Genomic DNA, 17,106 nt, shown 5'->3' with positions numbered 1-17,106 from the left:
TGTGTAACATCAGTAGTGCACAGACTGCTGAGAACTTGCAGAGCTTTGCTCTGAGACCAACAGCTATGGGGGATCCAATGGCAGATAGCAGGCACTCCAAAATGGCAGACAATGTCTCAAGAACTGCACTAACTGATAGCAACTGACATGCCCAGCGAGTGTTTGAAAGTTGCACAAGCTCAGTTTTTGTCCATCCAAGCTTTGACTGAGCCTCCATGAACTTGTGATGATTGACTAGGGAGATGCTGAAGAAAGAATACACACACTCCAACAAGCTAAAAAGCTCCACAGCCTCTGGGACAGCCTTGCAAGTATTGCACAAAACCAGGTTGATTTGATGACCATAACAATGCACATAGCCTCAGGATGGAGCATTCTGAAATGTGCTTGTACACCTCCAGTGGAGCCACTCATAACATCATATGTTTGTGCTACACACTTAAGCTCTGCAAGACCATTGTTTTGGATCTGCTACTGAAGCTCATTTGCAATGGACTGGGCATCAAATATTTTTATCTCTGCAAGTGCAAGAAAACACTCCTTCCCTGCCCCCTATGCACATGTAAAATCCTATGCACATGTTTTGCAAACAACAAAGTTTGCATCATTTACCTTTTACCTTGATTTTTTTTAAATAACCATTTCAAACTATTTACAGAATTGTTCTGCATTCAACGAGATGCCACACAAATTATTATTATTTTTATTTATTTTTTTATTTTTTTTGTCCCGTTTGGATCTTTAGCCATCAGAATTGTTGTCTTAAGGCCAAGAAAGATGCCAAGCGGATTTATTTTACCAAGTGGATCATCATGGCCTTGCCATATTGGTCCATTTGATTGACCTTTATTATAATTATGTATTTATTTTATTTTCAGTTGCTACAAACGGGACAGACATGACTGGGGGATAGGACAGGGAGAAAGAATGAAAGAAAGAGAGGGAGAGAAAGAAAAACAGAGGGGAGAAGAGACGGTGAGAAAGGGGGGAAGGAAGAAAGAAAAACAAACAAAACACCTGAATCACCTGTATGGAGAGAAAAAAAAACAGAAGAGAAAGCAAACAAAAAAAGACCAACATAATAAATACAGCACCATCACAATAAACTAGCTAGCAGTAGATAACAGTAGATACTAAATATTAAACGCTATTATGCAGCACGCAAGATAGACAGCGCACAATGTGCTTTGAGGCAGCAGCCAAGAAAGGTGTAGTCCGTGTCTGTGAACACCCGTGTGTACACCTGTGTGCATACCTGTGTGGATCAGCATGCTTGTATTCCAAAGGTTTCTCCATGTAACGATCTGCTAGGGAGTGTGGGGAGCCACAGCCCCGTCCTCCAGGGTATGAAGCAGGTATGGAGGAGATCCAGGCCCCAGACATCCAGAGACCCCAGAGTACGAGGACCCGAGGAGACCACCAAAAAGGGGGACAACCGTGCCATCCTCCTGGGAAGAGCTGAGTAGAGCCCCAAACGAGAGGTCACCCAGCAGCTACGGAGCAGAGGCCAGAGGGGGTTGCAGTGGCGTGCCCGCGGGCTCTGCCGGCAACCAGCTGTGCCAGAGAGGACCCCCGAGACCAGAGGCCTGAGGGCACCCCACCCCCCGGAAGGGGCCCAGCCGGGCCACAGGCGCCAGACATTCTAAACCCTTGTTTAGACCAGTAGTGAACCAGTACATACATGAGTGCCCAGCCCCAGTCGACAAGAACCACCAACACACCAACGTCTGAGGGCATCAGCCACTGGCAGGGAGTGTGGTGAGGGGAGATAGGCCTCCGTACTTTGGAGGGCCTGAGATGTACCCAGAGAGGTTGAGTCTAAGACCCAACCTGACATATAGACACAGACGAACAGGCGCACGCAGACACAAACGTGCATTCCCACCCCCATATACACACAAATTATTTTTGTCACTCCAAAAAAATAATTTCTGTCCACTATAAAGGAGAACATCATAGCCTGATACCTGCAGGTCTGACAGTAGCAGGTGTATCACTCCTTTTTCTACCTGGAGACAGCAGTCGCCTCATTGTTCTGACACACAACGCAAAACTATCCACAACACTACACACTAACTACACAAGACAACACATTAACTTCACACCCCAAACACGCTAAACGTCACAAATCTCTCACATCTCAAAACTCGCTCTCTCTCTTTTTCTGCTGTCTCTCTCTGGCTCTCTCTCTTGCCGTCACTCCTAAAACTTCCCCTGTTTGTTTCCTGATGCGTCTTATCATCTTTTTTGCTGATGACATTCAGCTATACTACCCAATCAGAGCGGAGAGCTTATGATTTTCAGAAGACTTAAATGACTGTTTAACAGACATTAAGCAATGGTTGAACAACAATTACTTACAGCTAAACCCAGACAAAACTGAACCTTTGATTGTGTCACCGGACAGTGTAATGTCTGGCTTTCAACAGTGACTGGGCGATTTAGGTTCCTCACAGAAGCATAACCTCAGAAATCTAGGTGTTATTTTTGATGAAGTTTTTTCTTTAGAGCAAAACTTAAATCAAATGGTAAGTAGAGCTGGGCGATAGAATGATAATGATATGTATCGCGATATAACTTTTTCTCGATAGAAAAATTAAACTATCGCGATAGACCTCGCCGCTCTTGTCCTCTTAAAATAAATAAATAAAAGAACAGCCAATCCAAATTACGTAGCGCAAAGCCGAACCAATCACAGCCGCAGCGTCACGTCGCATGACTTGTTACGTACAGCACAGGTGCCAAGCCGCACATGTGTATTTGTTTGGGAAGCAGCCAGCCACCGTACCGCCCGGGTAATGGAGGAAATGAGTGTGCCGACTAGAAAAATCAACCGAGCGTGACCGAAGAGAAAACAGATGATGGTTACAAAGAGATTGTCGAACGGAAGAGCCATAGAAGTTCCGTAGTGTGAAGGTATTTTGGCTATTTCAAGTCTGACAAAAAACAGAGTAGCGTGCACTGTAAATTGTGCCGAAAGCAAGTCTGGAAATACAATAAACTGGTGCATGCGCTACATCCACACGTACCCGGGTATTTTTGAAAACGCAGATTTTTCTATGCGTTTGCACCTTTCGTCCACACGTAAACGGCGTTTTTGGTCACTGAAAAGGAAGATTTTTGAAAACTCAGTTTTTGCATTTACGTGTGGACTAGAAAAACGGAGAAAACGCAGCGTCAAAGGTGTGCGCATTTTTTGACGTCACACTGTGCGCCACGTTATTGTTTCGGTGAAATGAATTTCTACAATACTGTTACTGTTAATTCTACTCTCTGCAGTGTTTAAATGCTTACATATACACACAGTTACTGTCCCTCCACACATACGACTCGGTTCTGCTTCTATGCCCCAGCTTTGTTTACTTTTTCCCACCGAGGCTTCTAGACTTCTGATTGGCCAACATTTCTGCACGGTTAGGAATCTAGCTCCACCTGCTGCTTTGGCATGTTCATAGCAGCGTTTTCCTTCATTTCTGCCTTTATGTGTGGACGGGATTATTTTTTTAAAACGGAAAACGGAAAATCTCCGTTTTCAAAAATACCCGTGTACGTGTGGACGTAGCCTCAGTCTCTGACTGGAAGCGCTAATTCGTCATTCGGCTTTCGTCAGACTAAAGTAACTGTTAAAACTGTTTGAAAAGCTAAGCTACCCAGATAGCAAGGAGACATTGAACAGATGTTGATTTTCCATCTGAACCATCAGAATCGTCAGGATTGAAATGTCAACACAAAACCAATGTTGAAACAACATTGAAATACTGATGAAACCTGACACTGACATTGAAATAACATTGATTCACTGTTGTTCTGTCATCGTTGATTGTTGATCTATGTATAGTTGACAAGGTGACAACAATCACGTTGAAAAACCATCGATTTATGGTTGAGCGGGAAATTAAAGCTGCTACCACTTGGACTATTCCGCAGCACCCCTATCACATTGGTACATCCCTCCAGGTAACCATTGTCTTGTACAGTAGAGCGGGACATTAGATTTACTCTCAGCGGAATTGACCGGAGAAGGTATAAGTTCATGCACTGCACTGGCCTGCACCACGATTAGTATAAGGTAAGAATGAATGACTTTTGTTCTATTCGTTATTTCCACGGTTGCATTTGAATAACAGTAAAAAAAACAAAACAAACTTGTTAATGTAAAGTTTCGGATAAAATGTGGGAGCCCGAAATTGTGTCTACTTTCTTCTTACAATCTGGCAACAAATAAATTGCACTGCAAACAAAGTCTATCAACAAAGAAAACATTTTCGTTTCATACTTTTCCGTTATATTTCCTTACAAAGCTAGCTTTAACGCTTCGAGGGTTCCTTTGTTCTTGCCGTCGCCTCGGCGCTTGACCCAGACTTTCGCTCTGTAGTTGCTTTTTAGCATAGTACTACAAAAAATTTTAAATCTGTGATATATGATTGATAAACGTAAAGGTAACTGTATAAATGTGTTCAATGACTTTGTTACTTTTAATGATTGGAGAGCACCCGCTTCGATTCGCACTCAATTCAAACTTTACGCTGCACGCTCACCTAACTTGCGTTTGCACCTTTTGTCCACACGTAAACTGCGTTTAGCATTTACGTGTGGACGAGGAAGACGGCGAAAACGCAGCGTCAAAGGTGTGCGCCTATTTTGACGCCACACTGTGCGCCAAGTTTTTGTCTCGGTGCCATGAATTCCTACAATGGCAGACTTAGACAAAATACTGTTAATGTTATTATCTTCAGTGTTTAAATGCTTACATATACGGGTTTGCTTGTAATTGTTGCCTATATACATTTTAAGCTATTATTTATTATTTAGTTTAATCAATAGATCAAGTTTTGTAGTGACTATGAAATATATTGTAATTATCTGTTTCCTGTTTATCCTAGACAGGGCAAAAAAGGACTCCAAATTAAAAAAAAGATAAAAATGAAAGACTGGTGCATTGTTCAGCACTGGTGGTACAGAAATAGTCCCTAGTTCATGGATAAATGGGGAGAAATTGTCATGGCCTCCATATCCTCTGTGAGACACATTCAGGATCCACGATGCAGTAAAGAGGAGAGTTCATCCTGGTTCAACATGGCTCACCTATGCACCAGTCCGACTTCTAATAAGCCATGGTGGGTATCATCTGGATTGGTGTTGTATAAATGTAACAATAACAAGTTTTTCATGTCCTAATTTATGTCTGGCCATACATTGTGTTTGTACTTCCAGACACATTTCACAAAGCAGAACGCAGTCTTCAGAAATATCTAAGTGAACACTGTGATACGTCTGACCTTCAGTCCGAAGCTGAAACTCAGACCAGTCATAAAAGAAAGCACAAGTAAAACTTTTTTTATTTCACAAACATATCTTTGATTGCTAAGAATTTATGATCTTGTCTTTTGTACATATCTGTGGTGCTTGCATACTGCAATATCACCACATAATATAGTCCAAAAAGTGGAAGCTTGTAAACTTTTTATAAATGCAAAGCCGTGTACACTTGTGCACTTCAAAAATTCCTTGTATACTGTACCTTCTTGCACATCTCCGTTTCCTGTGTGTGTTGTTATAAATTAAACTGTAACTTTAGGAAAAAATATTCCAAAAGCACATTTGTAATTACTTATGACCGTTTTCAACTTTTTTTCTTTAGACCAAATCCCCTGTACACATATAGTGACTCAGAGGATGAGCAGCCCACAAAGAAATGGTTTCCCCAGGCCCCTCGAGTGAAAATACCAGGTAATAAAATACTGTCTAGTGTCTTTGTACATATCTGTGTGTGACACAAGGAAACTTTTGACAAGTTGTCTGTATTCTTAAATACTTAAAAAAAATTATCTTTTTCTGTCAGACCTGACGAGAGCTGTTAACGAGAGCTGTTAACGAACTCCGTGAGGAGGTCAGAGCCATCCGCAATACCGGCTGCAATGAATCGGTAGATGCTGGGGTACTGCCTCTGGATTTGCCCTTGCACAACATTGAGGAGCTAAACAATGCAGAGCCAGCTCTTCAATCACAAGAGGCAAATAAGGCAATGGTAAGTATATAAAGGTTATATACACTTTGTAACTATAAAGTGTAATAGCTGTCAGATGTGATTTAAATACATAACAACGGCTTGTTGATTAAACACACAAGCACTTGCATACACATTTAAGACATGAGACACGCTAATTCCATCTCTTAAAATGTGTCTATAGGTGAGACGCTTTGCCTTGATTGGAAGGACCACACTGGAGGTGCGAGTCCGCCGTGTAATGGCTTATGCCATTACAAACGAGCTGGCCTCGGTACTAAACTGGGCAGGGAAAAAAACCAAGGACCAGACAAAGCAAAAAATGGCATTTAAAGATACAGCGCTCTGCAAATGCATATTTGGTAAGTTTTACTGTTTTTTTGCTATATTACTTTGTCTTTCTTAATAACAAGACTTTCATGTCCGGTTAATCTGGAGATGGAGTCTTTGGTCTTTGGCTTGTTTAGTCCTCGGGTTGTAGTTTGTACAGCCTGAGGACCCCATGTTTATTTTGTTTTAAAGGATACACGGCACACCATGCTAAGACTTATCACTTTTTCCGCTCATAGCTCTTTGGGAATCAAATGCGGCAGTTTGCAGATTTACGCCTGGTGACTTTCATGTTTATCAGCCTAGGAGTTTACATACTTTCTCCCCGCTGGAGACAGTTAACAAGAGCTTATTCACGTGCTCTAATTCACTTTTTTTGTTTGTGTGTGTGTGTGTGTGTGTGTATTTTTGTCCTAGATGGCCTGACGCAGCAGTTAGGGGCAAACTCTATGTCCGAGTTTGTCTTTGCGCAAGCAGTGCAGAAATGGCTCCGATACGCCCCAGATCGTTTGGGTGGTGCAGGACGCACATCATGCATCCCCATCCCAGAGTAAAAAATTACAAACTTCTGTGAAACATATAAATGTAAATAGGAAACTGTCTTTTAATAAAGTATTTAGCAAACGAAACATGACTATTGACCTTTTTTTTTTCTCTGTTACATCACATGCAATGCTTTCTTATTTTAGGATATTAATATTGACATGATACATTGTGAGACATTTGGGTTTTTTTTTATAAAGGGTGTCCAATTTAAGGAATAAGTACAATTATGTGTTTAGGTGGTTTAAGTATTGATGGAAACATGCAGTAGTTTAGTATTGGTTAAAATACCTATAAAGAAAGGTAGATTTCCAGTCATGATTTAACTGTTGTTTTAATAAAAAGCAACTGTGCGAAAGAGGTGGAAAATCAACACCATAGCTCAACAGTGTTTCAATATCAGAATCTGACATTGTTTCAATGTCAACAGTATTAGAAAATACAACGTTGAATCAATGTCAGGTTTCAACATTGATTCAACATCAAAACCTGACGTTGTTTCAACGTTAAAAAAGGGTGCAAGAGTGACGTTAGGTCAACGTCACACTTCAACGTTGATTCAATGACACAGCCTGATATTGACTCAACAGTGTTTCAATGTTTCCTTGCTATCTGGGTATTTATTTCCCATAATAAGTTCAACAGGGTAGATGTACTTAAGGAACATGAGACTTTTTCAGATAAATAAAGGCAAATATTGCAAACTACACAAAAGGCAGCCGCTAAAGCGTTTAAGTTTCAAAATAGAACAAACGAAACAGACTAAATTGTCAATTCCACTTAGAAACAAAATATTAATTCTAAAAATAAATCTTAGTTTGTTTTACAGAAGAACAGACAAAACTGACTAACTTTTGTCAATATCAAATAAACTGAGAACTAAAAGGAAATTCTCAATCTCTCCTTGTTGTATACCCAGATAGCAAGGAAACATTGAAACACTGTTGAGTCAATATCAGGCTGTGTCATTGAATCAACGTTGAAGTGTGACGTTGACCTAACGTCACTCTTGCACCCTTTTTTAACGTTGAAACAACGTCAGGTTTTGATGTTGAATCAATGTTGAAACCTGACATTGATTCAACGTTGTATTTTCTAATACTGTTGACATTGAAACAATGTCAGATTCTGATATTGAAACACTGTTGAGCTATGGTGTTGATTTTCCACCTCTTTCGCACAGTTGCTTTTTATTAAAACAACAGTTAAATCATGACTGGAAATCTACCTTTCTTTATAGGTATTTTAACCAATACTAAACTACTGCATGTTTCCATCAATACTTAAACCACCTAAACACATAATTGTACTTATTCCTTAAATTGGACACCCTTTATAAAAAAAAACCCAAATGTCTCACAATGTATCATGTCAATATTAATATCCTAAAATAAGAAAGCATTGCATGTGATGTAACAGAGAAAAAAAAAAGGTCAATAGTCATGTTTCGTTTGCTAAATACTTTATTAAAAGACAGTTTCCTATTTACATTTATATGTTTCACAGAAGTTTGTAATTTTTTACTCTGGGATGGGGATGCATGATGTGCGTCCTGCACCACCCAAACGATCTGGGGCGTATCGGAGCCATTTCTGCACTGCTTGCGCAAAGACAAACTCGGACATAGAGTTTGCCCCTAACTGCTGCGTCAGGCCATCTAGGACAAAAATACACACACACAAACAAAAAAAGTGAATTAGAGCACGTGAATAAGCTCTTGTTAACTGTCTCCAGCGGGGAGAAAGTATGTAAACTCCTAGGCTGATAAACATGAAAGTCACCAGGCGTAAATCTGCAAACTGCCGCATTTGATTCCCAAAGAGCTATGAGCGGAAAAAGTGATAAGTCTTAGCATGGTGTGCCGTGTATCCTTTAAAACAAAATAAACATGGGGTCCTCAGGCTGTACAAACTACAACCCGAGGACTAAACAAGCCAAAGACCAAAGACTCCATCTCCAGATTAACCGGACATGAAAGTCTTGTTATTAAGAAAGACAAAGTAATATAGCAAAAAAACAGTAAAACTTACCAAATATGCATTTGCAGAGCGCTGTATCTTTAAATGCCATTTTTTGCTTTGTCTGGTCCTTGGTTTTTTTCCCTGCCCAGTTTAGTACCGAGGCCAGCTCGTTTGTAATGGCATAAGCCATTACACGGCGGACTCGCACCTCCAGTGTGGTCCTTCCAATCAAGGCAAAGCGTCTCACCTATAGACACATTTTAAGAGATGGAATTAGCGTGTCTCATGTCTTAAATGTGTATGCAAGTGCTTGTGTGTTTAATCAACAAGCCGTTGTTATGTATTTAAATCACATCTGACAGCTATTACACTTTATAGTTACAAAGTGTATATAACCTTTATATACTTACCATTGCCTTATTTGCCTCTTGTGATTGAAGAGCTGGCTCTGCATTGTTTAGCTCCTCAATGTTGTGCAAGGGCAAATCCAGAGGCAGTACCCCAGCATCTACCGATTCATTGCAGCCGGTATTGCGGATGGCTCTGACCTCCTCACGGAGTTCGTTAACAGCTCTCGTCAGGTCTGACAGAAAAAGATAATTTTTTTTAAGTATTTAAGAATACAGACAACTTGTCAAAAGTTTCCTTGTGTCACACACAGATATGTACAAAGACACTAGACAGTATTTTATTACCTGGTATTTTCACTCGAGGGGCCTGGGGAAACCATTTCTTTGTGGGCTGCTCATCCTCTGAGTCACTATATGTGTACAGGGGATTTGGTCTAAAGAAAAAAAGTTGAAAACGGTCATAAGTAATTACAAATGTGCTTTTGGAATATTTTTTCCTAAAGTTACAGTTTAATTTATAACAACACACACAGGAAACGGAGATGTGCAAGAAGGTACAGTATACAAGGAATTTTTGAAGTGCACAAGTGTACACGGCTTTGCATTTATAAAAAGTTTACAAGCTTCCACTTTTTGGACTATATTATGTGGTGATATTGCAGTATGCAAGCACCACAGATATGTACAAAAGACAAGATCATAAATTCTTAGCAATCAAAGATATGTTTGTGAAATAAAAAAAGTTTTACTTGTGCTTTCTTTTATGACTGGTCTGAGTTTCAGCTTCGGACTGAAGGTCAGACGTATCACAGTGTTCACTTAGATATTTCTGAAGACTGCGTTCTGCTTTGTGAAATGTGTCTGGAAGTACAAACACAATGTATGGCCAGACATAAATTAGGACATGAAAAACTTGTTATTGTTACATTTATACAACACCAATCCAGATGATACCCACCATGGCTTATTAGAAGTCGGACTGGTGCATAGGTGAGCCATGTTGAACCAGGATGAACTCTCCTCTTTACTGCATCGTGGATCCTGAATGTGTCTCACAGAGGATATGGAGGCCATGACAATTTCTCCCCATTTATCCATGAACTAGGGACTATTTCTGTACCACCAGTGCTGAACAATGCACCAGTCTTTCATTTTTATCTTTTTTTTAATTTGGAGTCCTTTTTTGCCCTGTCTAGGATAAACAGGAAACAGATAATTACAATATATTTCATAGTCACTACAAAACTTGATCTATTGATTAAACTAAATAATAAATAATAGCTTAAAATGTATATAGGCAACAATTACAAGCAAACCCGTATATGTAAGCATTTAAACACTGAAGATAATAACATTAACAGTATTTTGTCTAAGTCTGCCATTGTAGGAATTCATGGCACCGAGACAAAAACTTGGCGCACAGTGTGGCGTCAAAATAGGCGCACACCTTTGACGCTGCGTTTTCGCCGTCTTCCTCGTCCACACGTAAATGCTAAACGCAGTTTACGTGTGGACAAAAGGTGCAAACGCAAGTTAGGTGAGCGTGCAGCGTAAAGTTTGAATTGAGTGCGAATCGAAGCGGGTGCTCTCCAATCATTAAAAGTAACAAAGTCATTGAACACATTTATACAGTTACCTTTACGTTTATCAATCATATATCACAGATTTAAAATTTTTTGTAGTACTATGCTAAAAAGCAACTACAGAGCGAAAGTCTGGGTCAAGCGCCGAGGCGACGGCAAGAACAAAGGAACCCTCGAAGCGTTAAAGCTAGCTTTGTAAGGAAATATAACGGAAAAGTATGAAACGAAAATGTTTTCTTTGTTGATAGACTTTGTTTGCAGTGCAATTTATTTGTTGCCAGATTGTAAGAAGAAAGTAGACACAATTTCGGGCTCCCACATTTTATCCGAAACTTTACATTAACAAGTTTGTTTTGTTTTTTTTACTGTTATTCAAATGCAACCGTGGAAATAACGAATAGAACAAAAGTCATTCATTCTTACCTTATACTAATCGTGGTGCAGGCCAGTGCAGTGCATGAACTTATACCTTCTCCGGTCAATTCCGCTGAGAGTAAATCTAATGTCCCGCTCTACTGTACAAGACAATGGTTACCTGGAGGGATGTACCAATGTGATAGGGGTGCTGCGGAATAGTCCAAGTGGTAGCAGCTTTAATTTCCCGCTCAACCATAAATCGATGGTTTTTCAACGTGATTGTTGTCACCTTGTCAACTATACATAGATCAACAATCAACGATGACAGAACAACAGTGAATCAATGTTATTTCAATGTCAGTGTCAGGTTTCATCAGTATTTCAATGTTGTTTCAACATTGGTTTTGTGTTGACATTTCAATCCTGACGATTCTGATGGTTCAGATGGAAAATCAACATCTGTTCAATGTCTCCTTGCTATCTGGGTATTTAAATCAAAACAAGCTGCTGATTATTTCACATTTTACTTGTGAGCAACGGCACATTTAAATCTTACAAATATAGTTATTTGGCTTATATCGTGATAGATATCGTTATCGCCTGAAATGAAAAAAACATATCGTGATATGAAAAAATCTTATATCGCCCAGCTCTAATGGTAAGAATTAGCTTTTTGGATTTGGGAAACATCTAAAAACTTAGATGTATGGTGTCAATAAGTGAACTTAAGATGATAATTCATGCTTTATTCTCTACAAGACTCAACTATTGTAATAGTCTATTTACCTGTCTAAACAAGAAAGGGCTAGCTCGTCTACAGGTTGTTCAAAACTCAGACTACTGACCCGCTTAACCATTTAAGACCAACCATAGAACCAAGTCCGCCAGAGCTTACTTTATATTTTTATATGCTGTAGTGCCATTTTTGGGAGCATTTCAAGTTGCTATACATCAATACAACTGTTATAGCCCATATTTTAATAATATGTATGCATTAAGTCTATAGTAACGGCATTAATTGCAAAAAAAAGTGCAATAAAGTACAAAAAAATTGAAAATCGTTTTTGTTTTGTTTTTTTACATATATTTCTACTTGGACAAATTTAAGAGGCTTATCCCTCAAAACTTTAAATACAAACTAGAGAGCGAAAATTTCAGAAGAAATTTTAAGTGTGCCTCTGCCGCTGCTAATCAGTGTAGTTTGCCATTCATACGGCTACAGAGAGCAAAACCAAACAGAGCACCCATTGTCCACCATGAACTATGGTAAAAACAAACACCGCTCGCGCCTCACAGATGACAGCTTACAGTTTTGTGTAAAGATGAGGTGACTTCGTACAGCCCTGATTTGCAGACGCTGTGCACAGAGGTTCATGAGCAGAAGTCCCATTGTACCACGGCAGACCCGACAATGTTTGCATGAACACGCTTTGAAGCATTACGTTATGGACCACTTTTCACACATGGTTGGTGTACCCACACAGCCGGCTGTAGCTTTTCAACTCACAGCCCAACACACACCCAAAAAACAGCTGAGAGAGCACAGACTTTACACCCGTGGGTCCACCTCCCCTGCAGCGGCACTGCAGACCACACCCTGCCACACACATCAAACACGTAAAATAAATATTTATGCTCTTTTGCATTCACTTTTTGTTTTTTGTTATTTTTACACAGTGTTCTGACTGATTAACAATGGTCTACAGCCAATCTTGTGTATTATTATACAAACTTTGGTTGTAAGATTCAGATAACTATTTAATAAAAGCTAAATATTTTATATGAGAGTAAAGAAAAGTATATCTTTGTGTCCCCCTTTCCCTGTTAATGCCCTACCTGGCCCCCTGGCAAAAGCTTTGCTAGATCCGCCGCTGCACAGTTACCAGCTGTCAGCTACACAAAAAAGGATATTGGTGTTATTTGTCTCTCAGAAACAGTTCATAACTTCCCTTCAACTCATTCATGTCACCTAAAAGGTAAACCTGTTTCTCCATCACCAGTTCAGCTCTGATGATTCAGTAAGGACATCTCATGGTTTGGACCAGCCGTTTTTTCAACTGTGGCTCCAGCAAACATCAGCTGATACTAGAAATTAAAATCAAATGAATTCTAACAACAGCTGATCAAGCTTAAACGTGCTGCTCTTGTTTAGTGCAATAAACAAACAAGAGAGAAAAGCCAATCATTGATCAGTTTCATGACTGAAGTTTCAACAGGCGAGTGAATGACAGGCCAGGCTGTCATAAAGTTCAACATCAGTAACTTAGGGCGCACACAGCTGTATAGAAACTCTGTCGTGCTAGCTAGCACGCAGTATGAGTTATTGTAAAAAGTCACCACAACGAAAATAAACTACACCTAAACTCGGTTTATATCTGACGCAAATAGAGTGCAGTTCATAACTTCTTACCTGAAATTCAGTTCACCTCACGCTCCGACCGGCAGCCGCCTGCTTCTCCTGCCTTCGGTTTCCCTGATCCACGATTGAGCTCCGCGTTAGCCACCACCGGTTGATCGGCGGCCGCCTTATATGTCTCTTTCCCCGCATGACCTTTCTGTCATACACCGGTGAATAGCTGCCCTCTGTTGTAGCTCCGCGTTAGCCACCACTAAACAACTCAGTTATTTTTTCCACATCGACCAGCACCATATAAACGAAAAATAAGTCCAGCTAAGACAAAGACTGTTTGCGAGCGATCGGGGGTGAAAGGAGTTAGAGACGCATCACTGAAAGCCCAGCCCGGGTGCTTTTTAGCAAAGGGTCGCTAGCGGTGCTAGGTAGCTAGCCGGCTAGCAGCAACACATAAGAGAACTTGCTAATATGGGATGTCTTGATAAAACGAGCAGATATTTGAAGTTTACACACCTACATTCTCGCCTGAAAATATCTTAAAAGTTTATTTTGTGACCTAGAAACACTAATAAAATACATATAAAACGAAATGGTGGCCGCCATTGTTTCACTCGGTAGAGGCGTGCTATGAATTGTGGGATATGGAGTGTTCCACCAAGCATACACCCTTGCGGTTACCGTAAGTATTCAATGGTTCGCGCAACCTTAAAAATTCCAATGGTTCCTGAAATGTCTGTGAAGGTTCTCAGTCATCCAGGTCATCGTAGTCAAAGGAGCTTGCAAAGAAAAGCGTCTGGACTTCTTTAAGTTGCTTGAAAATTAACCCTTCAAGCAACTTAAAGAAGTCCAGACGCTTTTCTTTGCAATGGTTCCTGAAAGCAGCGACACTGTTGATGTTGTCGTCATTACGGTAATACAAATGTGTCTAACCGTTTTTCCCCCCTCGGCGACACACCCGCCGGGGGTCAAACTCTGGTAATTGGTGATTCTGTTCTCAGACATGTGAAGCTAGAGACACCGGCAACCATAGTCAATTGTCTTCCAGGGGCCAGAGCAGGCGACATTGAAGGAAATTTAAAACTGCTGGCTAAGGGTAAACGTAAATTCAGTAAGATCATAATTCACGTCGGCAGTAATGACACCCAGTTACGCCAATCGGAGGTCACTAAAATCAATATTGAATCGGTGTGCAACTTTGCCAAAACAATGTCGGACTCTGTAGTTTTCTGTGGTCCCCTCCCCAATCAGACCAGGAGTGACATGTTTAGCCACATGTTCTCCTTAAATTGCTGGCTATCTGAGTGGTGTCCAAAAAACAATATGGGTTTTATAGAAATTTGGGTAACCTTCTAGAGCATAGGTGTCAAACTCTGGCCCGCAGGCCAAATTTGGACCGCAGCCTAATTATATTTGGCCCGCGAAGCCATACCAAATGACTATTAGAGCTGGCCTACTGGTATTATACAGCTAATATATATATTGTTTAGTATAAAGCTTTGCTTGTTCCATATTCAGTTTTTCAGCAAAACGTGTTCAAGTCCATAAGAAAAGATTCATTCTCATATCTGGAGGAAGATTTTTTTTTTCAATAAATATTAATGTTAGCCCGCGACTTTGTTCCAGATTTGAATTTTGGCCCACTGTGTATTTGAGTTTGACAACCCTGTTCTAGAGGAAACCTGATTTTGTCAGGAGAGACCCCTACCCCATTTTTGATGGAGCAGCTCTCATTTCTAGAAATCTGCCCAAATTTATTAACCCTCCAAAATATGACTTTCCAGAGTTGGGACAAGGAAGCAGTCTTACATTCCTCTTTGCAACTTCTCTCTTCTTTTTATGGACGCACAGTGTGAGCACTCAGGTCGCATCAGAGCATCGGGCCATATAGTGTGAGACCCTGCATCGTGACCTACGAACTTCTAACCCCTGCGAGTCAACCGTACAGTTTGAGCAGGAGCTGAATCGCGCGACTGAAAAAATCGCACAGTGTCTGCCCAGCATAAGTCCCTGTTAGTACATAAATGAATAACTGATCAACAAATTGATTTACTCTGCCTGAAAGAAAAACCTTGTTACACCATAATGATTATGTTAGTTTAAATGAATCAACACCTCTGAGTATTACAAATTGACAGAATCATTGAAACACAGGCCAGAGGGGATGTGTGGCAGAAATCTCCCACTCCAGCTTGTTAATCAACCAAAGACCTAGGCAGAATTGTAGTTCACTTGAAAACCTGAAGCTTAGCCCTGTCCACCCTAGCTGGAAAACTCAAAAAAAGTTTTATTTGTTGTTCTCTATTGTCCACCTGGGCCTTACTCTGACTTTTTATCTGATTTAGTGCTCTGCCTAAGATAAAATAATTGCTGTTGGTGATTTTAACATCCATGTAGATAATAAAAATAACAGCATCAGTACAACATTGAATCTATTACTAGACTCAGTTGACTTCTCTCAAAGTGCAAAAGAACCCATCCACCATTTTAATCACACTCACACCATTTAACAGTGTTTTCTGAAAACCCACTTTGTCTGATCATTTCCTAATAACATTTAAATTTACAATAATGTATTACACAGCAGTGGGAATAGATTTCATCACAGCAGATTCAACCACTGTTATCTTCTTCGATGCCTTGTTCCAACACAGTGCATATCCATAAAGATATTTAGAAATCACAAAAAAGTAAATTCATGGGTATAATGTCCAAAAGAGTAACTAATAGCTAGTTTGTAAAGGTCACCACCTACTAACATCTATTCTCAAAAGAAAAATGGGGCTGAAAATGTACTAACAAAGTTGTTTACTAAATTTTTGAAACAATATTCTTATCAGAATTATAATGGTAGCCAGTGATGCTTGAGCTACGTGCTGTGGTGACCCCCAGTGAATAAGAGAAAAGCTGAAAATAGCTTGTAGATGTGGTGCAACTTAAATCAGATTGTGATTGATGTGTTGCAAATTCTTTATAGTGTACTGGTGGATTGAAACAGCCCTACTATGAGTATCCTTGATTTCCAATGATCCTCCACTTCATAAATTAACCTAGGGGTTCTGTCACAGCACCAAGTGAGTCAGCCTCATGTTCACTGCCATCTTAGCGACACCAAACTTTGCATCTTGATTACAGCATAGATTAAAGCCTTGTCAATTACGAGACTTTTGTGTCCACAATCCAGGCTCAACTGTGCATGATAGGCTGCCTTTGAAGTTTTGCTTATCACAGTCCACATTCATGTGTGTGTATCTACATTTGGCTAATAAATGTATTCCAATCCATCAGATATTTGTTAAAGAATAAATGTCACTGAAAGGAAACTGCTGACACATTATAGAATCCCAAGCACCATCAAGCAAAGATTTTCACTGTCAAATGTGACTCAGGCAACAAGTACACATGATGACACAGAAGTCTAAAGGTTAGCGCGCATGCCAGTGTTTAACTGAGCAGCTGAATGTGTACATGCCCACACCAAGCCTCAGGAGTAAAGAGAATATTAACATGTCCTTGGATTCACTGTTACAGAGACCCAAGTCAATCTCTGCCTAGGTTCCACTTACTCATTTCCTTTGCAGCTACTGACTTTTAAAAACTGAACTGGATAAGAAATACTAAAAGA

At 40.1% G+C, this 17,106-nt stretch overlaps 2 protein-coding genes across 2 annotated transcripts in view; one reads left to right on the top strand and one right to left on the bottom strand.

The window, feature by feature from the left end:
• The window catches only part of ca10a (carbonic anhydrase 10 (inactive)a), a 332,797-nt gene that overhangs the window by 312,292 nt on the left and 3,399 nt on the right, over positions 1–17,106 (bottom strand). The gene's annotated exons all lie outside the window — the stretch shown is intronic.
• LOC146626149 (uncharacterized) lies at positions 4,978–6,891 on the top strand. The gene is made up of 6 exons (XM_085361744.1): positions 4,978–5,095; positions 5,215–5,326; positions 5,642–5,730; positions 5,853–6,028; positions 6,192–6,369; positions 6,755–6,891. The coding sequence occupies exons 1-6, from the start codon at positions 4,978–4,980 to the stop codon at positions 6,889–6,891; spliced, it is 810 nt and encodes a 269-aa protein (XP_085217870.1).

Source organism: Diplotaxodon limnothrissa, linkage group LG8 (assembly GCF_057381915.1).
Source record: "Diplotaxodon limnothrissa isolate DT_005_m linkage group LG8, D_limnothrissa_male_GT1.1, whole genome shotgun sequence".
NCBI lineage: Eukaryota > Metazoa > Chordata > Actinopteri > Cichliformes > Cichlidae > Diplotaxodon > Diplotaxodon limnothrissa.
The sequence above is the reverse complement of the archived record's forward strand: the minus strand, read 5'-3'. Positions and strand labels throughout refer to the sequence as shown.

Bases quoted from the DNA above. Each gene is read 5' to 3' on its own strand.
- LOC146626149 (XM_085361744.1), top strand. From the start codon at position 4,978: ATGGATAAATGGGGAGAAATTGTCATGGCCTCCATATCCTCTGTGAGA. The intron at 5,096-5,214 runs GTCCGACTTCTA...TTGTACTTCCAG, and splicing joins CATGGCTCACCTATGCACCA to ACACATTTCACAAAGCAGAA. The intron at 6,029-6,191 runs GTAAGTATATAA...ATGTGTCTATAG, and splicing joins AAGAGGCAAATAAGGCAATG to GTGAGACGCTTTGCCTTGAT.